Source organism: Trematomus bernacchii, unplaced genomic scaffold, assembly GCF_902827165.1.
Source record: "Trematomus bernacchii unplaced genomic scaffold, fTreBer1.1, whole genome shotgun sequence".
NCBI classification, from domain to species: Eukaryota; Metazoa; Chordata; class Actinopteri; order Perciformes; family Nototheniidae; genus Trematomus; species Trematomus bernacchii.
Genome location: NW_022987778.1, coordinates 2,153,130 through 2,178,253, shown reverse-complemented (window position 1 = coordinate 2,178,253; position 25,124 = coordinate 2,153,130). Strand labels below are relative to the sequence as shown.

General features: G+C 39.4%; 1 protein-coding gene across 4 annotated transcripts in view; it reads right to left on the bottom strand.

The window, feature by feature from the left end:
• The window catches only part of LOC117497218 (ethanolamine kinase 1-like), a 53,377-nt gene extending 32,186 nt beyond the window's left edge, over positions 1-21,191 (bottom strand). For 3 of the 4 annotated variants that reach the window (XM_034149096.1, XM_034149095.1, XM_034149094.1), the window contains exons 1-2: positions 5,239-5,626; positions 128-390 (exon numbers count right to left, since the gene is read on the bottom strand). In XM_034149096.1, the coding sequence (XP_034004987.1) occupies positions 128-390; positions 5,239-5,379 (404 nt within the window). In that variant the 5' untranslated portion in view covers positions 5,380-5,626. Of the gene's footprint in view, positions 1-127; positions 391-5,238; positions 5,627-21,067 lie in introns of those variants that run through there. The other variant, XM_034149097.1, reaches the window with a different exon arrangement.
• Between the last annotated feature and the right edge of the window lie 3,933 nt (positions 21,192-25,124).

The following is a 25,124-nucleotide window of genomic DNA, read 5'->3' as shown; positions in this document are numbered from 1 at the left end:
CTGGGAGTGAGAGAACTGTGAAAGTGAAATATGAACCAGGCCCTTCCCAAACCCTCTGCACACGCTCTCTGATCAAATCAACCTCACAACAGAACCACATGAGAGTGTGAGAGCTGCTGGCAGAGACCTGTAGATGGAGGGTTGCAGCAGCAGCTCGTCCTCCAGCACGGTTCCTCTCACAAACTCGTAGCAGATGCCGTTCTGGAAGCTGCAGAAAATCTGCGGCCCGCAGCCGTGGGCGTGCAGGACCTGAAACATCTCCAGCTCCCGGTCCCGGTTCACAAAGAGCTCCGTCATCTGGCCGTACAGACGCACCAGAACACAGCCGGGCTCCTGGAGAGGCGCCACGAAGCAGCCCATCAGCTGGTTGGTGATGCCCTCTGTGAACCTCTGGAGAGGAGATCACAAGGGAAATTCCCAATAAAGATGATTAGGGCCAAATGTTAAAAAAAAGTTTGGAGATATGACCAAAAGTTTTTTGTTTTTTTTAGATTGAAGCCAGAATTCTGAGAATAAAGTCATTCGGAAATATTTTTTTCAAAAAGTTTTTTTTCTGCTTTCTTTGTTTTTGTTAAATCAGAATATATTTTTTGGACTTTGATCCAAGAGTCTACAGAATTCTAAAGATAAAAAAAACGTGTAAAGAAAAAAGACGTGGGCCAAATGAAATTTCTTGCGATCCGACCAAAGGTGATGTTCTTTAGTTTTTTTTTAGATGAAGCCAGTTTCCTGAGAGAAAAAAAGTGTTTTTGTTTTCTTTGTTCTTGTTAAATCAGAATATATTTTTTTTGGGGGGGGGGGGCAAATTCTGACTTTGCTCCCAGGGTCTACAGAATTCTGAAGTTAAAAAAAAAGGTGTAAAGAAAAGAAATCTGAAATAAATGAATTTATTTTTCTGAAAATCTCAGAATTCTGACTTGATTTGTTTTTGATGAAGTACAATTTTAACCCAGAAGGGTCCTGCTTTATAAACGAGTGCCCTGGCCTTGCCTTGCAGAGGGACTGCAATAAAGAAACACAACCATGTAATAAAATGAATGTACAACTAGACATACAAACAGAAAAGACGATACAGGTGTTCACAGCTCATGCAACAGCAGGTAGATGACAGATGTAGAGCTGCAGAGAGCTACAGCCTGACCTTGTTGACGCTAAAGATCACACTGTACGTTCTCTCTCTCTGTGTGTGTGTGTGTGTGTGTGTGTGTGTGTGTGTGTGTGTGTGTGTGTGTGTGTGTGTGTGTGTGTGTGTGTGTGTGTGTGTGTGTGTACACAACAATACCACAGTCACCACTGTTTGCCTGCAGAGGCCCAATCGGACGTCTGTTGTCATTCAGTGGTTTCTCAAAGTCTCTCATTCTCTCCACAGTCTCTACGGCTTTCCCTGAGCCTCAGAGAGGAGCCAACAGTTCTTCATTTAGATGGAAAGCGAACAAACATGCCCACCTTGACATCTGATAAAGTATTTATGTGGAGGATGAAGGGACACTTACTTTCCACTGGCTTTGACACTGCTATCAATGTCTCTTCTATTATATCTTTACACAGGCAAGATTTCAGATTTACTCTACTACGATTTCCTTGACATCATTCCTTTATGGTCATTTCAAAACAAAGTGTCATTATTCTTATCTTTGTTGTGGCCTTTCTCTACTCAAAGAAATGTTAGATTACAGTGTACCTGATTTTATACAGGGGTAAAACAAGGCACATATTCAGGATTGCCTCTAAATTTGCCAATCAGTTCTTAAATGTATTTTAATTATTTATCATATTTAAAGCGCTTTCTCTTTCATTTAAAAACATCTCTATGTTAATTTGTATTCCTTTGTTCCTTCAAGCCCTACATTTGATCTGATGTTTTATCAATAGAAAAACTATTAAAATATATATTCTTTTAATTTATTCAATTATTTGGTTATTTAACAGGGAGTGCACTTTTATAAAAATGGACATAAATGCGGAAGAGTTAGCCAAGTGGCAATTTTTCTTCTGTAGTTCTTGGATACTCTTTTGTTTCAGAGTCACAATAAAACGTATTTTAATATTTAAAAATAACACATTTATGAAAACATTTGCAAAATAGAGGCTCCCAATAAAGGTAATTCCAATAAAAACATATTATTGCATAGTAAAAACTTCAAAAAAGGAAGAAAGGAAAGAAAAGGTAGTAAAATATAAATAAATAGAAAATACAAGTTGGTAGTTTGAAATAAAATCTCTGCATATAAATGTAAGGCACAGGTGTCACAGTGGGAACTATCTGTCCTTCCCTTCATATATTCCAAACAGACGAACACAATACATCATTAAAGGGACTTTTGGGACGTGAGGCTGAAGGGAGACATCCAGTCTTTGTGTACACGGCTGGACCTTGTGTAGATTGAGAGGTCACTCACCCAATGTGCTGTCACCTTACAAACATAAACCCTATTTCTCTGAAAGATTGGACCTTGTGTTTGCACATGGGACCAGAATGGGATTGTCCTGTCAGATTCTCCGACAACATTACGCATCTGTTTCCAGGGTTGATAAAATAAAAAACGTCTACTTTTGTTGTGAGGTTACCTTGGCTTTTCTGTTGGTTTCATACAGTTTTTTTATACATATAGAGCAAGATGAGACATTTGAGTTTTGTGTTACATTTTATCACCATGCTCTTAATGTACAGCATCCGTCCGATTCAATTTATAACAATTAAAAACATCAGCTAGTTGTACTTTAAGGCCCTGACACACAAATATCAGTCAATCTCTGCACTTCATACTGAACATTTCTTGGTCATCACATGATTTACCACTTACTCATACAGTATATTTTTATTCGGTTAGCCGTGGCTCTGAGAGGACTTTTAAGTTTGAGCGAATCAGTGCACAAGTAGAAAAACTACATTGATGGAAAAAAGCAAACTACTTAGGTCAAGAGGACATCTTGATCGTTGTATTTTGACAATGACATGACCTGACTTGTATGAAGCTTAGTAAAGGGAGAGAGTGCTTTGGAAATGGTTGGGGAAATGTAGCGTTGTATTAATAAAGGAATCGTAAATATTTCTTAGCAATTCTGATTCCCCTTAATACAGACTACCACAATCTGCTGGTTTGCAATGTGTTCAATTTAGACTTTTTGACCAAGATACAGGCGACAATGATGGTTTGGTTTGCTGTGGCCTTAAAACATGGTCACAATTTAAAAAGCATAACGCTGGCAATATTCAAAAGTCTTGTTAACATCAAAAACTACCATGAATAGATAAAAAACAAACAATGTTAGTCTGTTTCTCAATAATATCTGACCTCTCCAGACTCTGGTTTTCCACTCCTTGCCCAGTGTGTAAATCTATAGATCAAGTTCACTGTCACTACCATTTCATGACCTTGCATGCTTAAAGTGCACCTATCATGCTATTTTTAGGCAATAGCATAGGTCTCAGATATATAAAAATATATAAAAAAACATGTCTATGAAGTGTTTTGCTCAAAATACCAAACAGATCACCCATTCTAGCCATGGATGTATAATAAGAACTGGATACAGCGTGGGAGGCGGGGCCTCGTTCATTCCTATGAGAGTTGCTCATTGGCGCATTCATTTAAAATAGCCCAACTTTTGAGAGAGCGGAACGTCACAGATTACCCTTCATGCTCTCATAGAGCATGCGCAACTTTAACCACGCCCCCCAAAAGGCTCGTTCACATCAAGCCGTCCCGTGGGTTGGATACGCGTTCATAATGCCGAGGAAAATAACGTTATTAGCACATTTTACAACTTGAGGACCAAATGTATTGACCTAATAAGGGCTATACAAATGTTCATACTGGGTAGTTTATTTGATTAAAAAAAAAAGTATCCAACGATTTACAGACCACTCTTTCCCCATGTTAGTCAATGGGAAAAAGTATTTCCGGGCCCAGGGACATCAGGGACTGATACTGAAGTTGCAGTACCGCCGTTTGGACACTACAAATTGTGGGAACAGAGTCCGGAGCACTTTCTGGGGACTTGATTCTAGCCATGCCTCATATCCCTCTATTTCACTTCCTGTTTCAAAAGTGCTGATTTGGGGTATAAAGCTTTAAAAAAAAGATTTGATCAAAAAGAAAAAAGGAGGGGGCTAAGCTCATGCGGGACCCGGCAGCTACTGTCTAAACTAAATACTGTGGTGATGAAACGCCATATCATGGATTATCAAGGATTATTTCTGAAACAGTATGGAGCTCAAAGGCTTTCTCTCTTGCCGGTTATACCACAAGGTGAGTTCCTTTTTATTTCCTGCTTCTTCACACACATGCTCTCCAGTACAGGTTAGCTCTGAGTGTTAGCGATGCTAATGTAAACACCGACCATATTACGTCCAAAACAGTCGGGCATTGTTTCTGATAGCAACGTTTCTGATAGGGCCGTGGGTGTAAAGCCAGCCTACATTTCCGATATTACGTCATATCGGACGCAAATCTGGATCAGCTCCGTTGTACCCCCGTTTTTAGAGATTTGGGTACGGAGGAAAAGAGAGAGGGTTTTATTTTCTGACGCTGCGTGAGTTCCCCGACACACCGGGGACACATATTTATGTATAAAAGACATCAAAAAGTGCATTCTGCATGATAGGTCCCCTTTAACTTAAAAATGTAGATTGTCCATGCTTTTGTTGAAAATGATTTAGTTTTTAAATGAAATGTGTATTGTCAGTATTATCTAACATACAAATGTAGTTTGTATGTTACTCAGTTACATACAAAGGTGATATAACTTGTTTTGGTTGATTATGCTTTTATGCAACAAGACATGATGCTTGAAGAGTCAATTTCAGCACAGCCAATCAAGAGTATTCTGTCCTGTAACAGGTGCGCACCCACACAGTCCTGAAACCCCTCAACATAACGTGGAAACCTTCATTCATTAACTACGCAGTTTCAGTAATAGAAAGTAGAGTTGGGAGGTCTACGAGTTTGTCAAGTTTTTCCTAATCCAATTCACGTAGTTCAAATCTAATAAGGGGTATCTAATGAACAAACACCCAATAACATGAACACTATCCAACTAAAGAGTTCTAACAACTGAGAAGTGTTTTTCTGTACAATACAAGGATTAGCAGTGATCGTGAACAACCAAGTTTCAGTAAATCAACCTATAACAACCAATATGGCAATGCAATCATAAACAGATAATGCTGTTGAGAAAGTGTATCTTTTATACACTTATTGAATCGCAAATACTGAGAGAAAAACATCAACTTGCCTTCATCTGAATGTCCTGTGCATCCCAATTAGGACGGAGTCTGCCGAGGAGATCCAGGATTCCTTTATGAGGCTTATGTTCGTCAATATGAAGGTCAAAATGAAGAAGCTGATTCCTAGCACCATCACTCTTACTGTCCATCTTCAACAAGATGAGCAGATACTAGGCCTTAAGAAACAGTTTGAGGTCCAGAAATCTTCAGGTCCAGAAATCTTCAGAAACAAAACTCTACTCTGTTGGAAGACCATCAAAACATCCTCCGAACGCTGGCCACTTGGATCAAACTTTTGGAGGCCAACCGTGGGTTTAATCTTTAAACAAGAAGAAAATTAATAAAGCAACGTTGAAAAGAGGTAGAAAAGTCAAAATAATCCACAGCAGAGCGTGGTGATTTGCTTCTGTCAGGACATTTGGAGAGCCATTGGCGGTGTTTACAGGTGACTGAAGTTGTCCAGTTGTGTGTCCAGTGACTCAGCAGTCCAGCTTATCAGGGGCCAATGTTCCTCTGGGCATCTCCATCCACACTCGTGCAGAGTTTACATATTAACCACTGCAGGGAACTCTGCAGCAGGCAGGGGTAGTGTTAAAGGTCCCATGTCATGCTTTTCCGGTTATTACCCGTCCCCTTGTGTGTTATGTAGCTTGTTTTGCATGTAAACGGTCTGCAAAGTCACAAACCCTCAAAGTACACAATGTAGCGAGTACAACTCTAACACAGAAAATACCTGTCTATGCTGCCCCCCCTGCTGAAAAAAACAGTTTAGACCAACTTAGCTGCTAAGTTGACCAGCCTGACCAGCCAGTAAATATTAGGCTGGAATGGTTGGCTGGTTTAGAGGGGGTTTGGACACTTTAGCTGGCAAGGATGGCTGGTTTAGCTGGTTTAGCTGGTGCACCAGCTAAACCAGCTAAACCAGCCATCCTGTCCAGCTAAAAAAAACAGCATAGACCAGCATAGCATAGTATGCTGTCTGTTGAAGCCACTTCTTGAAGCAAACTGAAAATAAATGTACAGATATAAATACACTGTAAAAAGAAAACTTGACATTTACGTTAAAGGTATAGGTAATTCACTTCAGAAACACTTTTTGTTATATTCCATGGAATGCTCTTACTGTAACATCCCGATAGCAATTCATAAATTAAATGCTTTGACAATAAATATATACAAATATTTCATCTGTGGAAGCCGTGGCGCTGTAAAAAGCTAGACCAGTTATCTGCCCCGGCCCGCGGCAGATAATTGGATGGCCTACCTGCCTGTCAGCCTCCCATCTCGTGCACAAACTTATCTCGTGCCCTCATTGGTTATGTGCGCGTTCGTGTGCGTTGGAGGAGGGGCTCTGTAAGGAAGTCTGAAGGAAGGGGCAGATTTTTTTCGGCAGCGTACTTTCAAATTCTAGCGCACTCAAGCTGGTTTCTCCATTCTTACCTACCCTACCTTTAACATTTGGGCTGCTGTGGTTGCCAGAACTTGACCGTTAAAGTATGGTAAAATACATTATAAATGACCGTTGGTTGGCATAGACGTTACAGTCAACAATTGCTTATGATGAATTAGAATGGCAAAAACAAATAGAGCAGCTACACGGTGCAGCTGTATTATCTGGGAAATAGAAGAATCGGATCAGGATTCGGTATTGGCAGACAATCAATATCAAATGAATCGGATCATTATTAGCATCAGCATTTGATCACCTTTGTCGACTTGCAGCCTAAATACAAAGATAACTCCACTCCTCTCCTACCACTCTTACCTCTAATAGAGTGGCGAAGTCACGCCCACCTACTTCCGGGTAATGGGACCTTATTTCGGAAAAATAATGTATTGAAGTCAATGGGGAGAGAAAACTCATCTTTCGATCCCGTTTGAATTGTGCCATGAATTACACATATGATGTTTGTCAATCTTAAAAAATAATTTCCATGTCAAAAAAGTCACAGTTTGTCGTAAAACTGTTGAAATATAAGACTATGAAAAATACGTAACTAGAAAGACTACAAATCCCAGAGTCGCGTAAGTGATGTCACAATTGTTTTCCTCCACCATTCAGATACCTAAGATCAGCGCAATATAGATATAATCTATCTATATGGCGCTGGCTAAGATAAGATAACTTTAACAAGATGCCTGTGTGCTTAGTACCAGGTTGTTATTATACCAGCAATGGGTCTTGCTCGTTCTTTTGCTTCCCGTCTGATGAAAGGACCAGGAGTGGCTTGATCAAGTTAGCTACCTAGCTAGTAGCTAGCACGTTAGTTAGCATTACAGCCTTGTCATTTTTATTAGCCTTAACATGAAGTAACATTAAGTAACCCAAAATGTTAAACAGTAAGAGTAGTAGTCATATTTCGTGAACCCTTTGAATAGTACTGTCACCGGTGTGATCATTCTATAATACACCATTTAAGCCCGGGGGAGAAATGCTAACGCTAACGTTAGCATCGGCGATCTTCTCTACTTCATGCTATCTGCACAAATGGTTGACATTAAACATTAAAACGACCAGGCAGTTCAGAGAGAATCAAAGGAAGGCAGGCAGGCAGCTTTGCATGACATTCTTCAGGACGTGTTTCATTGTGGTGATAGTGAGGATAGTCAATCGTTTTGATGACAAGACGGTAGTGACGGCCATCTTGGTGACGTGTGTTGTTGACCAGAGATGTAGTTCATTGAGCGTTTCACACAAACAAATGTGTTACTTCACAGTTTTACGACACATTTTTTTTTTTTGACTTGCAAAATTATCTTTTAAATTGACAAACATCATATGTGTAATTCGTGGCACAATTCAAACGGGATCGAAAGATAATCTTTCTCTCTCCATTGACTTCAATGCATAACTTTTCCGAAATAAGGTCCCATGGAGGTCCACCGGAAGGGGAGGGACTTCGCCACTCTATAAGCCTTGGTAGAACTAGTGTCCGAGTCATGGGGTCCAGAAATGACTGAAGACATGTGGAACAGAGGACAGGCATGGTTCTATGTACAGGAAACTGGAACTTTGAACAGGTGTTTTCATCTTTTCTGCCTGAAGATTCACAACTTCTTGATCAGGTGTTTGATGTGGGCAAACTACTATGCTAAAATGTATAATAATAATTAAAAAAATTACTGAAAAATGCAAAGAAATCAGGGAAAATTGAACAAAAAAACCTTCTCTGTACTCAAAATGACTAGGTAAAAAAAAATTCAAGTGACATGTAATCAATTAACTTTTACATATGGGATGTTAAAACCCTATTTAACAGATATCAGTCAACGCTACCAACCACAAAGACCTGACACTTGTGTCCAAATGGAGCTCAACATATTTTCTCTCCATAAACTGAGCTCTCTTTGCAGTGATTTTCTCTGATACTTGATGCCCCATCTAACATTAAACTGAGCGTGCTGCAAACATCAATGCAGTCTCAAAGGCTGTAAGCAGAATTTACATTACAGTTTACTTTATTGAACCTAAAAGCAAGCATACGCCGAAAATCATGCCAATAAGATGACTTATGCTTCTGTAAATAATTTTCAGATGCATTACACTTGGCTGCACGAGCAAAGACTTAACACGGGTGGAGTCTATTGTCTGAACCGAGTCACTAGAGAAGCCATTTAAATATCATAGATTTAGTTAATTCAAACACGACCTTCCCTGCTAGCTCAATGCCATGGAACATTTCAACATGATCACTGTGTAAACACAAAACGAATTTCATAAACATTGGAGCAGCATGTTTTCAGTCTGTTAAATTATTTAGATGTTGGGCCAATGTTTACCATTTTGCATCATTACAGTAATTGCCTAGAAGTCACGAATGCGGTGATCGTCTTGAACCGAATACTTTGCAAGCTTTTAGACGAAAATGAAATTCACTTGCCATCAAAGAGCGTCTCATCATCAAAGATGTTGTGTATTGAAAGAGAGATGAGTGTCTCGATTAAAAATGTAAGGGTCAGGCAGTAGAAAGGAGAAGTGGAGTCGGTGTTTGTGTGACTGCATGTACCTCTCAAGCACAGCTGAACAAAGGCTGGGAGAAAAAGAGACAACAGACAATAACCCAGGCACGTATTCTGTCATGACACTTATGCAGATTCACCTGCTGTACGTCTGGCTTCCCTTTCTTACCTGTTCCTCTTGATTGTTGGTATGGAGAACAGACATTGACATTCAGGCCTTGAAAATGTATCATTCATGAAAGGATCAACAAAGTAGCAGTTGTGTTGAAGACAGCGTTAAAGACGACCAAAACTGAGTTAATGTTTCTGGAGCTTCACGTGACTTCTTGACATTATCTACACTAAGAGTCTTTTTCACTCAAGTCCTACTAGCATTGGATCCATGAGCTAAGTCTATTCAGAAATGAGGGAATAAAAGAAGTACAGGAGGAGAATAAAAGAGAAGAGAAGAAGATTACATTTCATACAGAATAAAGGTTTTCTAATTCTGATTGAAAGAGCTTTAAGTGAAAGTGCTATAAGATAAATAATCTAATTCAAGTAGATATTTTCTCTTTTTTCTAGACCTTATGGTGGCATTAGAAGAATAGTCAGGGGTCACCAATGACAGCAAAATGAGGTCCAATTTCCATCCGGCTCACCCTCACACTCTTTGGCGTGAACTCTTATTATGTATCTTATCTTATCTCTTATGTACATTGCCTTGAGTTTTTTATGCTGCTGCAACGCAAACATTTCCCAAATTGGGATCAATAAAGTACCTATCTATCTATCTGATTGTAGCTACTGTACACTGACCGCTTCATAAAGCGTTCCTGATCAAAGTTAAAGTTTTCTGATACGGCGTTGTTTGAGGTCGGTCAGGTGAGATGGTTTAAGGCCATGATGTTTTTCAAATAGCAGCAGCATTTAATGAATTATGAGTTCAAATGAAAGAGATCAAAACTGAAATGTGATGAATTGTTTCGGCATTTCAAATTAGAAGTTCTTAAGAAGTTCTCAAGACATCTAGACTCTCGGACAAGAAAAGATCACACTGAGAGTGCACAGTCGTTATAATGATCCAGAAGAAGAATGTGTATATAGTTTTAGTTTAATTTTACCTTTTATCCGTTGTAATTCCTGCCTAAATCTTTGTCATGAGTTGTTCCTACTTTTTATAACATTTAATACTTAAGTTTTTGATGAAGTGTTTTAAAATAGGTTTGCGACATGAAATGGGATACTCAGGACACAAATCATTATTTTATGAGGTTTTATTTAGATACTATATACCTCAAATGCCAATGAAGACTCAATTTGAGGTGCACTCACTGTTCGAAATGGGGGGGAGCCAGGGGGAGGCCGACTTTGAGATAAATAGGGGGAGCCCAAAACAATCGTGCATATTTGTGTCACACAGATTAGAAATGTTGAGTTTCTGTAAATAACAGTTCTTGAAATAAATAATAGTTATTGTTCATTACAGTTTCTGAATATTTGTTTTATATTTGTGAATATTTCTGGGTGTTGCCATCTGTACGTGGCGGCGCTGCATTCTTTACGCTACTTACGTTGCTATGGTTACGGTGGCGATGCCGGCGCGGTATTTGAAATGTTCATATTGCTATATTTTTTAACTCTGGCTTTGTAATAAAAAATATGGCAAAACGAAAACAGCCAAGCGTCGCAGCTTTTGGATTCACAAGCAAAGAAGCGAAGGAGTCTAAAAATGACAACGTGAACGGAACAACTTTTAGTTGGCCGGCTGTAAGCGGGTCGAGTTTGACAGCTCCACACCGAGGGAGAGGCCTGCCGATGCGGAGCCTGAAGAGGCTTCAACAACGGCCACAGCCGCCGGTGTAGTGACACCGTCTATAGTGACACCGTCTGTAGTAGTAGCAGAGTGATTTTATAGCAATTGATCGAATCCCCGCTGCTGCGCCAGTCAACAGAGCGTGCGTGTGACATATTTAGTAGCAGGATGTGCACTGAAAAATAGGGCTCCCCTGAAAGCAAATGGGTAATTCGAACACTGGGTGCACTGCTAAAAGGAGATTTAGTCTTATTGAGGTAAATCAAGTAAAAACTTGTATTGGTTAAATTATTATAATACAAATACTTAAAAATGTTAATTAGATACATATGTGTTTAGAAATTGTACACATGGATAACTGAACAAATTATAAAAAGTGCAAAAATGCAAATTGTATTATACTTGCATTCCAGATATTTCCAAAATGGCAAGAAAAGGGTTATTTTATGTACCACTAAGAGAACATTTTGATGAATATATAAATCGCACCACTTAATTAAATGTCTTAACAATTTCAAATGAATTTGTCCTTCACAGCACAACACTTGCAACACAAAAGCCGTGGTTCCTTTCTTCTCCGGGCTTCTTGCCGTCTTTCAGAAGTTTTTGAAAAGAGAAAATGTCCTTTTATTACACGGCAAACAGTTGTTGGTGTCCTTTATCACACATGTCTTTGAAGAGAAAAGAGAGAGAGAGCTATGCAGACATTTAACCTTTTTATATAGTCTCACAATTGAGGCTCTCAAGGCCTTTCATTTGTGAAGTTCCTGTGGAAAAAAATCAGGGAGCTTGGACTCATTACATCTACCGGTACAGTATATTTATATTTCAGCTCCAATCAAAGCTAGCCAATATGCCATCCCTATGTATTTTCTCCTCTGAGCCGTGCCTCCCCACTATAATTTCCACAGACATTTTGTGTGCAAATGCAGTAATAGACACATTTATCACATCAAAGGGGATTCAATTTTCTTTTCAATCATCCACCGGTATGAATAGCGCCACATCCTCTGCGGCCAACAATGAGGGGCCATTACCGTGAGCCAGAGGATGGCTTTGCCTTCTCTTTGCATTCAAGGGGAAAGTGTGTCAAACTGTTTGCTGACGCTCACGTTTGTTCTAGGCAAATGGAGACAGCTTTCAGACAGGTTAGTATCCAATTTTATTGTCAGACAAATGTCATTTTTGTTTGGGGCCACGGTAATCATTGGGCTCAGACACCGGTGTTCCTCGACAGTAAAGCCTGCAGTTAGTCCATTTAATACTCTAACTCTCATGTCAGTAACAGATTGCCGAGTCCAGACATGACACCCGCTGTCTCCTCATTATGTGAAGAGGGTGACATGCAGGATTCAGGCCTCGAGGTGAGGAGGGAGGGGCTGATTGACCGAGACATTGTTGATCTTAAATTAAATACTTTGCAACTGCAATTAATTGTTTGGTTGCACTGACAGATCTGAGATGTGGAAGAGATAGTTTCCGTCAAGCCTTGGAGGAGCTGCACGAGTGTTGTCCTTACAGTTACTGTACGTCACTTACTGCTCGTTTAAGGCTGAATGCTTCTTCAGGTAAGGTAAGGTAGGTGAGGTAAAATGAATTCAGTCAGTACTGTACAATGCTGTACACAGCTATTGACTGCAAAAACATAATATTATGTCAAATAAACATTTTAAGTTGCTGAAAATAAAAAGAAACTGTAGCTAAAATGACTTGCTACATTTAAAGAAAGGAAAAACATTCTTCAAGTGTCCAATAAATGTAGTACAATAATAAAGACAGACCATGTATTAGCTTTTAATTTGGGATGTCTCATGTTTCCCTAACGACTGGTACTACTGACTAACTACTGCACAAAACTATCATATAATATAATAATGTAGTGAATAAATACTCTCTGATTCTTTGAAGGATCTCGCCCCCCAAATGCTTCCAAAGCATGACTCTTGTTGACTTAATTCCATCAAATAAAGCATTTAAGGATCAAACCGTTGCCAGTGTCTGCACCATCACACTTTTTTTTGCCGCTAACGTCTCTGATGACTTTTCTGTCATCTCCTGCCACAACTTATACACGGCCCCTCGCTGCCAAACCACCCGAGCCACAGCTGATGATCTCATGCCTGCAGCCAGCACCGGACGGCCCAGAAAGCTCGGCTTAATCTCATATCTTTGGCTCCATCTCTCACCACAATATGTTGGGGTGTACATCGTCCAACAATGCTGTCTTGTCTTAGGCCTGTGTCGATTCGAAGGGGCAACTCATAAGCTAAATCATTCTCAATTTATGCATTTGAAGTCTACGGCGAGCTTGTGATGCAAGGAGGTGGTTGGGACAAGGTTTACAGAGCATGGCGTCATGGTACTGAAACAATTTCAAAATGAAGAACGAACCACGAAAACCACGTCAGCACACGAAGCAGAGGTAGCCCATTTACTTTTATGTTAAGTAGAGTGATTTCTAGTTGTGGTCTGGCTTACGAATTGTATTTGAAGTTGGGGCAATGAACAATAATTATCTGAATTGAGACCCTGCAAACTGAAAATAAGAAACATTTCTTATTAATGACATATTGAAAGTCATAAATAATGCAGTGCAAAGATGCTGTGCGTGGATTTATTTGACTGACTAATTTATTTCACAGGATGAAATGAGCAGCCGACGCTGAGGATGATGTTTAAAATACAGTATAGCTCAATATCAGCAGTCACATATGTTTACATTCTGTCTTTCTACATTAAATATGTATTGCATAGGCTCGGGCCCCTGACCTCGGCTTGGGAGAGAGCTCGCATCATTTCATCTTGAAATAAAAAGAAAGACTGCCAGCAATTATAGCACGTTAATTACATATTCACTTTCATCTGCTGGAGAATCACACAGATCTGCCTTCAATGCTGCTGTTTCTTTTGATGCGGGGGAAAAAGCTCTGTACTGTATTTGAAAAACCTCTGTCAAGTGCCCTGTCTAGTTAATATCTGCTTGTCTTTACCTGTTTTGGTTGTGAGCACGGCTCTTGTTTAATCTTTGAGAGTCAAGGGAAAAAAGGAATAGAAATAGGTATTGCATTCCTGCAGAAATGAGTGATTACGTGCATGGATTAGCCAACCCAGTATCACGCCATTTCGTGTTATAGTCACGAAATTAATTTAATCTATTGATTCGTGTTCACCAACACGATTTTCGCATTTTTTTTGTGTCACAAAGAACGATTTTAAAAGCAATGTATTTCTATTGGTAGTATGTTTCGTGCCTGCAACACGTCTTTTTGTCCGGTCGGGTCTTGGAAGACCGGAAGCTGTGTGGTTCATAAACACATTTTCTTACTCAATATCTTACCCTAAGCCTAACCCTATCCCTTTTATTTTAAATTGTATAATGTCTGAGTTTTTTTGCCATCCGCGAGGAAAAGAAATGGGGCTCAGAGCCTCAGAATACTGACATCTGTATTTTTTGTCATCTTTTTTTCCTTCTAATTTGTTATTATTTGGTGCAGGCACGAAACATACTACCAATAGAAATACATTGCTTCTAAAATCGTTCTGTGTCAAAATACTGAAATCTGTATTTTTTTTTATCTGTTTTTCCTTCTAATTTGTTATTATTTACATTGCTTTTAAAATCGTTCTGTGTGACACGAAAAAAATGGGAAAATCGTGTTGGTGAACACGAATCAATAGATTAATTTCGTGACTATAACACGAAATGCCGTGAGACTGTGTTGGGATTAGCACAGACAGACCGAGGATTGTGATCTTGGGTAAAACATATATTAAAACATTTGTGAGAAAACATCAGCTGACGCTTTTATCCAAAGGGAATTACAATAATTGCACAATAAAAATACAAACTTAAATTAGCAAGAATGCTGTAAGTACATTAGATTTCAAACGCCATCCCATTGCAGTGCTACTATGTTATCTTATATTAAGCTAAACCATTGCAGTGCTACTACATTAGCTTCAAGTAAGCCAAACCATTGCAGGCGCTACTACGTTGGCTTATATTAGGCTAAACCATTGCAGTGCTACTACGTTAGCTTCAAGTAAGGCAACCCATTGCAGGCGCTACTACGTTAGCTTATATTAGGCTAAACCATTGCAGGTGCTACTACGTTAGCTTCAAGTAAGGCAAACCATTGCAGGCGCTACTACGTTAGCTTAAATTAGGCTAAACCATTGCAGGTGCTACTACGTTAGCTTCAAGTAAGACAAACCATTGTGAGTACTTCTACGTTAGTTTCAAATAAGCTAAACCATTAACTGTACTATGTTAGCTTCACATAAGCCAAACCTTTCTAAATGCTACATAGGCCTACAGAAGGGATATTTTTGTTATGGCCAAGCTGCAATGAAAAAAAAAACAGGTGGGTTTACAGATCTTATGAAAGTGTAGATCAATTGTGAGCTTGTTTCAACCATTTTGGAGCCAGGATAGCAAACAGGCCCGTTTTTGTTGAGGAGAAAACACACATTTAAACACACACTCACTTTCTCCTCTCAAAGAAAGAGTCTTTATTCTGTCTACAACAGACTCTCTTTAGTGGCTGTTGTAATTTGTCCTGTCAGGGAGTATAAGGAGGAGGTTGAGAGGTTTGATAAACACTCTGCACTCCCTATCCCACATTACCCTCCCTCTGTGTCTGTGTCAAAGAGCAATTTACATAGAGATGGTAATGTCGCTGCCATGTTAGATCGGAGGGCAGCAGAGTGGAACAGTGTCAGCCGCATCAGCACAACCTGCACTAGAACAGAGCGTTTCACTGGGAGAAATTAAATTAAGTCTGCATGCTACCAGGGCAAGAGAGAAGAGAAGAGGAATTACATCAAAATAGCTTGGATTTGAAGTTAAATGTACACATTAAACGATTCTAACCACTTTTGGAAATGTTACCTGACGAAGTGTGAGGTGTTTTTGAGTAAACACAGATGAAATGATTGTCCATAAATAGAATATTACCTTTGATATGTTACTTAATGCAGAGGCGAGGAGATCAAATCAGAGCAAAAGGCAAAGGTGAAATCCTCACAGCCATCTTTGTCACAAACATGGCCTGTTATGTTACTATCATTGATTTAATAAAAGTAAGTAATCATGTCCATGTTAATTTAAAAATGAAGACATATTTTACTCGAAGTTCTCTTATTCTAAAAGCAAAAGGCTTCAAAACTAGAGCTCACTACCAAAAACTACAGTAAATGCACCAAATGTATTATTTATAAGATTGTAGTTACAAAGGGTTTCCTCTTCATCTTTTTTCATTTTCTATTTATGCTATAGAAGTGTTTTCAGTCTCCCAGAAATTATGTTTGTTCACCACTTATAAGTTTTAAAATATATATTGCTAACCAGTGGCGGACTGGCCATCGGGACGTTCGGGACGAATCCCGATGGGCCGGTACTGAAGTGGGCCGGTCGGACGATGTGGGCCGGTCGGATAAGTCAATAGCGCACCCCCCCCGTCGGCAATTTACTAGCGGTATTTACTTGCGGTACCGAGGTGGGCCGGCGGTACCGAAGTGGGCCGGTCGAGAGTCCCGGGCTGATTTGTAGTCCCAGTCCGCCCCTGTTGCTAACCCAATACACTACAAAATGCTGCCTGAAATGTAGTTTGTGATCACCAAAGTGAAGAAATGTTTTAAATGAATATATCTGCAAAGTGTTAACTGCCATCGAATTTCATATATTTTCCTACAAGTCTTGCAATCAATTACGTGCATGCGGCAATTAAAGCATGACAAGATTAACAGAAACTTGAGACAAAAGCAATACATTTATCTAATTTCAACAAAAATGTTCCCTAACCTTGACAAAAGCACTGTTGTTGCTTTATACAAACCATGGTTTACCATGTACAGTGACACATATTCTCTGGTGTCAAAGTTAGTAAGGGAAATAATTATCCCATTTAAATACAATTATCCGTAGAATATAAATTCAATATCCACGACAGTGTTGCTTTTGTGATTGGATAAAGTTCAAACAGAAGTAATAACAGATCTTGTTATACAATGACAAAAGTCTGATTTATTAGTCACCTATTATGACAGCAGTTGAGTCATCCACAAACTCAGAGACATACTTTTTTTTTACTCGTGTGAACACATACACACACACACACACACATCCCACCTTAATGTTTAACCAGAAGTGTTACTATACTTTTTAAAAGTAGATGCTTAATGTTTAGTTTTTCCTCATTCTGAGTGTGTGACTTACTCTTTTTTTTTTCTTCAAATTGAAAAACATACAAACAAGAGCTATCTATATGAGGTAAGTAAAGCCCTTCATGTAACGTAAGATTTTGACACAACTGGCATTTCCTCACACTCAGTGCAGTTTTGGCAAAAACATCCCACAACATGTCACTCAAACTGTAAATACCCCGGAGACCAAAAACAGCTCCTGCCAATCCAAAACAGTGTCAAACACACTCAGGCTTGTGAGACATATTAAACCTAAAGGCTGCAGATACTGAGGCTGCTACATGATACACTCCGTCATAACAACTGTGGACACACACTGTTAGCAAACACACACAGGCGGTTTGCTACTGTCTGCAGAAACAGGCAGCGCTACAGAAAAAACAAATACAATTCTCTCCACAAACCCTCCGAGACGCTGGATGGAGGGAGAGGAAAGAGGTGTGTGTGTGTGTGTGTGTGTGTGTGTGTGTGTGTGTGTGTGTGTGTGTGTGTGTGTGTGTGTGCATTTAGGGGGACTGGAGGACCTAAATGGAGAAGGCGTGCTGTGGTGGCCTGTTAATGTTCAGGGGGGCTCAGAGGACCTGAGAGTGGAAAGTGTGTGTGTGTGTGTGTGTGTGTGTGTGGCTTAAGAACAGATGAGTGTGTTAACAGAGGTACTGAGGTTAAGTAAGGCTGTTCTGAACAGGCCTGATGGTTTTTTAAAGAGACAATGGAAAAACGTTTAATGTAAATTACATAAACAGATTGGACAGAAGAGAATGATAAAGAATGTCTGTCTGTATGTAAACTCTATATGCATGTGCTTTTATTTTGCTGAGGAGAGTAAAACCATGGGATTTAGGACATGTTGGCCTGGCTTCACCTTTTTCTAAGGGATGTTTCAGGGTTAAAACCTGGATTTAGATGTTTGATTGTGTTTAAATACTATTGACTTTTATATCACAAGTTGAAATATTGTGCAATCAATGTTTTAATGAGCAGCAGGATGCAGATGCACGCAAATAAGAATACAGGTGGATGGTTACATGCTAAGATGTCAGATAAATGTTTTGCTACCACACACAATAATGTTGCTAGCTAGCTTCAGTAACTATACAGCAGCCTTTGTCACTGATGTGAGGACACGATAGGCATGTGGTGTTGTCAAAATGCACACTGCGCAAATGTTCACAGTGCTTGACAGGGCAGTGCCTTAATGCCTTCATGTATTTCATTTTTGTAAAGCACTTTGAATTGCCTTGTGTTGAAAGGTGCTAAATAAACTTGCCTTGCCTTGAGGAGAATATCCAACCGTCAATGCAGCCTGTTGCAGTTGCTCATGCTATATTCAAATGTCAACTTTTAGCTTTCATATTTGATCTTCCTTGTTATTTTCTGTTACTAACTTCTGCCAGTAATTATGTTTAAGCTTCCGAGTTGCTGCTGTTGCACCAGGGTGAAGAAAATCGCGCTAAAGTTGGCTAGCATTGTGGTCGGAACAACGGCTATCGCCACAGAGATATGGAGAAGGTCACGGAGGATGCAGGGTAAACCGAAGAGACGATGGAGGAGAGCTGGGTCCAGATTTAAGGAATGAAATGGACTAGCTACAGCTTTAGCTAGGAGTCAGAGAAAATATCTTGAGTGTAGTTTAATTTGCTTTATATAAACACGGCTGCACCTTATGGACCTGCATCAGGATATATCTGACTACAACGATTCCTTTGATGGCTTACGGATTGTTATTGCCAACAAGAATTGCATCTAGAGCTTCTCCATGTCTTCACCATGTACATGAAACGTAATTTCCCCCTTGAATTGAAAAAAGTGTTTTGATTGAAAACTATCAGCGTATATAAATGGCTATATTATAAGTCAGACAATAGTTTTTTATTAATCAACCCTCAAGTTAAGTCTAAAAACATTTACATAACATCAGTGAGGGGAAAGGATTTTCATAGTTAACACACACAGTTTGTGTAGTTATGATAGTGAAGGTTTATGGATGACTTAATGTCAGTGAAGGTCCTCATAAATGTATATTTACAAACATGTGTGTGTTCATATGTGGTGTTCAGGGCAGTTTTTCTCTACTGGAATTGCCCAAGTCCCTTAAGATCAGCAGTCTCTCACTTTATCCCTCTCTCTCTCTCTCACACATACACACACATACACACCCTTTGACTACAAGACTGTCGCTGCTCAAATTTTCATCACCACATTTCATTAATTCATTCCTTTTTCCACAAGCTCTCCGTCCAATGAGCAACTAAACACCACACTGAGTTATTTCAGTGAAAGAGGCAGATTGAAAACGTACATTTTCTGTCACTGAAAAGTAATCACCATTGTTTGTCTTGTACTTTTACGTTGTGGAAAATAAATTGCAGCTGTGAATATGTTGAATGTTTGTATCAAGGCCGCACGTCTTGGGACAAAAAAGGAGCTGTTTGAGGCTCGGCGCTGAGCGTTTTATTTGAGAGTCGATTCTGACCCAAACAGAGCGACCTCCTGCCGTCCTGCTGCCACGCACACATTAAGGTGCACTCAAGCTACAATTGAGAAAATTCACAGCAGTCCACGGGGAATTCTCACATAAACACACACAAAAAACAGGGTTTGTTTTACCTTGAAGGTATACGAAAGTAAAGTTTACTCGGCAAGCAGATGCCTCTTTTATTTGTGTTGCAGTTTTTGCCAAATTAGCTTTTTTTTTATTAGCCAGGATGAATATTGTTCTCTGGCATTTATAAAGTGTCTGCATGCTAAATTCAGACTGAATAGAGTGAAAGACTCTATAGGATTTACACAGTGTATGATGGAAACAGATAATCATACTATAGGTGGTAAGAAAGCAATGCAGCTCCAAGATATCATGCACTAAGAAAATGAGTCCATTATTATTTATATCAAAGGTCCATAGAGTACTTTGAGGATTTTACCATGCAACCTTACTGTTGGGGAAATATTTTCCAAGGCCCATAACTGTGACCCAGTTTATCAGTTCTGTCCTGACTGAGCACACACACCTGTAGCCTTGGCTGCTGTGCTCTCAGTGTCTCCCTGTTCCTGCCTGTTGGCGTCAGCTGATAGAGGTGTTATGATTCTATCTTGTTATGCACAATGTTGATTATTCTCTCTGAACTAGCTAAATACCTGGGATAGTATCAGTAGTGTTTAGTAAAAGACAGTCAAGTCAGATAGTCTTTATTTGACTGGGTCATCATTGGATAAACTCTGCGATCAAAGAGCTGCGTTGTGTATATATGTATATGTATATATATATATATATATTATTTTCCAAGCAATGGTAGCTGAAGGTATAAGCCACCAGTGCCAATCGGACATAAAAACAGCATTTCTCAATCACAAATGTGAAGAATATGAAACAGATCAGCAAAAACCTACATTATAGTTGAATTGCCCTTGAAGAGACTAGCAAGAGTAGGCTAGACTTCAAAAGTATCCAAACACAATATTGCTTGCCCTTTGCTTCAGACTCTCTCAAAGCCAACCTTAAAAACTGCTGAAGGTAGAGTCCTCATTAGACAGAGTTTACAACAAAAATGTTTCTAAAATAAATTGCGTAAACAAGCTTTAATTATCTAAGAGACTTCCATGTTTCAATGCTCAGGATCAATGAGAGAATCAGTAAAAAGGAAAAGGGAACATACATTAGGGAAAACATTTCCCATCCTTTCTCAACAAAGCAGCTTCTCCACCTTTGCCCATCCACTACATATACATCATACCCGTCTACATATTGTTGAAATATATAATTGAACTGCGAGGGGTTCGTTTTTTCAAGTTGATGCTTGTTTTCAGAAATTGGTAGCAAAGAATATAAACATGCAGAACTGTAACAATAAAAAAAAAATGTTAAACCTCGTGTTACTTACCAAACGCATGTTGTGTTGTAGCATGTTGAACACATTTCCTTTCACCTTAAACATGTGCAAAGCACTTTTTTAAAGTGTTTTAAATCCTTAATTCCTTGCAAATGTTTGTTATCTTGCAGTCTTCTTCCTTTATGTATTTGGCGGTGCATCCCTGTGTGTCTTAACCCATTAGCGCCGCCTGCAGGTCACTGGAGTAATAATAAAAAAGGGTCCCTGGGGATTGTCCTATGGGATTGTCACGTTTTTCAAATAGACTCAAGACTTACTTACAACATGTAAAGCAATTCATTTACTTTGCCTTTAAAGTCAGAAAGTGGTATTCAAAAGTATTATAGTGTTACAACACAACCAACAAAAATTCTAGTTTTTTAGCATATTGGAATTTTATTTTCATTGCATAACAGTTATTTAAGCTCCGTAAAGATGGAACGAGCAACTTATTTGGCATAACTTCTTGTAGGATCACCACTAACAGCTTTCCCTTTTACAATTTAAAATTACGAGCCAGCGCTCAAAGAATATCAGTCAACAGTGGCTAATAAAATCTTAAAGGTGGGGTAGGTAATTCACTTCAGAAACACTTTTTGTTATATTCCATGGAATGCTCTTAACATCCCGATAGCAATGAATACATTAAATGCTTTGACAATAAATACATAAAAATATTTCATCTGTGGAAGCCGTAATACTGTAAAAAGCACGACCAATCATCTGAGCCGGCCCGGCTAAAATAACTGGATGGCCTACCTGCCTGTCAGCCTTCCATCTGTGCACAAACTTATCTCGTGCCCTCATTGGTCATGTGCGCATTCGTGTGTGTTGGAGGAGGGGCTCTGTAAGGAAGTCTGAAGGAAGGGGCAGATTTTTTCCGGTTGTGTAATTTCAAATTCTAGCGCACTTGAGCTGGTTTCTCCATTCTTACCTACCTACCTTTAATGTATGTACTTGTGTATTTGTTTTGTGAATGGATTGCTAACTTTGTTATCATTGCCTTGTTCTGAGTTTCCCACATTCTGTATTGTTTTGCTGTTATGGATTTATGTTGTGCAAAACTGAAGCATACAGCTTTATGACAGAGTTTCAGTGACATGAACACATTAGCCGCGTTCACACCAAGTACTTTGCCGTACTTAGTGCCGGCACTTATTACCCCAGGGCACTTAGTACAGATCGCGTTCACACCGGAATAAGTTCCCTGAGGGAAGATTACGCAAATGAGCCGCTGACGTCACTTCGTCTTCTTCTGCTTTGGGTTTACTGGCAGGCCGCAAACAACTTCACGGCGTATACTGCCACCCGAAGTCCCCGGCCGGAAGTCCCCGGAATTGGGATGGCTTCAGTAGAAGCTGCTGGGACTCCCAGCAGCTTCTACTGAAGCCAGTCCCCGGAGTTGGGGACTGGCTTCAGTAGAAGCTGCTGGGACTCCCAGCAGCTTCTACTGAAGCCTTCCGAGTAAATCGCCAGAATGCCGACACCTCCTCATCTCCACCGCTCCCATGTTTTATTTTGTGTTGCCATAAGTTAGTCTCTCTGCGTTTGTGCGCTGGGCGAATGCTAATGCTAATAATGCTAATGCGAGGATAATAAAATGGCGGCTCTACAAAACATTTCAGAGTTTTACGGGGCGTGGTTTGCAATTCGCCCAGCCAATCAGAACTGGGGCACTTTTTTCCCCCAGGAAAGTACCATCTCTCAGCAGGCACTAAAAATGGGGGTAAAAGTTCCCGGCATTAAGTATTCTTTTTGGTGTGAACGCGACATAAGAGGTACTAACGGAACTAAACGCGAAAAGTACGGGGAAAAGTACTCCGGTGTGAACGCGGCTAATTAAAACATTTAAAGCAATTCATTTTATTTTCTATAATAATCAAACAGTGGCATTCAAAAGTATTCTTAACTGAACTTCTGCAAATCAGGAACCAATGACAAAGAGTTTAAAGATAACATTATTCAGCCAGTTGTGATTTATTTTCATTACATTACTTTTATTTACTGTCTATTTTCCTGCAGTATCAAGGCATGGAGCACTTTTTATAATGAACCCACAGCAGGTACAGAATAAAGCCATATGATCACTGTCCACCCTTCCCTAAATATTGTTGGCATTAGCCCTTTACCCTCCACTGACTTTGGCCAAAAGTTGTGAAAGTGCAGATATTAATTTAGGCTCAATGTTGTGGTTGTGTTTCAGCAATTAAAAATCTACTCTTGGTCCTCTAATGGGAGCCAGCAGGCACTGAACTAGAGAAATCAGCAAACAGAAATATTACTCTGTTAATTGGCTGTCCAACGGTGATGGCACAAAAATCATAATTAGTCTTTGTGAGTTCTATATATATATATGTGGGAAGTGTGTGTGTGTGTGTGTGTTTGTGTGTGTGTGTGTGTGTGTGTGTGTGTGTGTGTGTGTGTGTGTGTGTGTGTGTGTGTGTGTGTGTGTGTGTTGAAATCATTCAGTTTTAGTCCAATGCTGACAGAAAGTAAGGAGGATATAATGCGCTAGTATCAGTTATTATTCTCTCTTTGTAACAGAGCAGCTTCAGATGTGGGATATAAGTGGTTGTTTTTAAAGACCACAAATACCTTTAACTTGTTAATTAGTCAGAGTAAATATTGTATACTAATTACAACTGGCTGGCAAGCTAACTAGCTTCCATACAACTTAGAATTCAACGCTAGACTTTCTTTTCTCATTGGGTTTGTGTGGTTAATAATGTCAGTCATGCTAGTCTAGTGTACCACAGCATTTCCTGTTGGATTTTATAAATTGAGTCCATTTAAAATTAAGCGGGCAATGTGGCATCATGACAGTTGTGATGTACAGTAGTGCAGGTGGACATTTGTATAAAGGTAAGAGTACATGGACAACAATAGATGTGTTTTTTATAGTTCAGATCATATGTGTATATCATTTTGAGGCAAAAATATCAAACCAACATTTTTTTTTTATCTTTTCAAATGTGCTTCTTAATACAAGACATCACATTGCTTTGGGAGAAAATAACCCTCTATTACTCCATTTAAATAGAATTGGAAACAATCATGTTTTAATTCAGTATGCATGATGTTCAGTAAACGACCAGTCAAAATCGAAGGATCCAACGTGTTTTTAAACGGAGCAGAACTAGAACTAGTCTCCCACTTCTAGTATCTTGGAGTCATAATGAACTCTAACTTGACTTTTAAGAAACATATCAAGAAAGTATCCAATACCATTAAATTCAACTTGCAAAATGTTAAACAAATCAGACCTTTCTTAACTGTCAATGCTGCAAAGTCATACCTCCACTGTATGATTCTATCCCACATTGAATACTGTTTGACAAACTGGTCGTTTGCTTGTGCCACAAACCTGAAACCCATAGAACAGCTGTGAGAGAGAGCTATCAAGGTGTTTGACAGAAAGCCTTATTCATACCACCACTGTACCATCCTTGAGAAACACAATTTCTTGAGCTTTGACAATTTTAAGTCTTTTAAAAGTATGTGCTTTATTTATAAATGTTTACATGGACTGACCCCCCCCCCCCCCTTAGGGGAATTCATCCACAAAAAACACACTGGACGCTGCACTAGGTCAGAAACCAGAGGAGACTGTGAAGTCCACCGCAGACGGACCACTTTTGGACAAAATGTCCATTAAGGGCAGCTCATTGTGGAATAGCCTCCCAACTGAGTTACGGGATTGTCCCACTCTCAATAGTTTTAAAGGTCAACTCAAAGAATGGTTGAGAAACAAACAGACGTGCAATCACCGCTAAATGCACTTTAACACAGGGGTATCTCCTCTTGCACTTTATGTAGCTCTGGTATCTTCTCTTGCACTTTATATGTCGTAGCTGCTATATTGTATTACCATGTCATAAATACTTGTGTATGCTGCTCTTGCTCTTTTGCACCTTTTGCATATCATGTATTTTGTTTTTGCTATTCTTGTAAAATGTAAACTTCTTAAATGTTTTATGTGAGGGGCTGCGGATGAAAATGAGCTCAAAGCTAAATCTGGCACTGTTACGCTTGATACATTTGAATGTTTTAAGTGTTCATTAATGTGCAT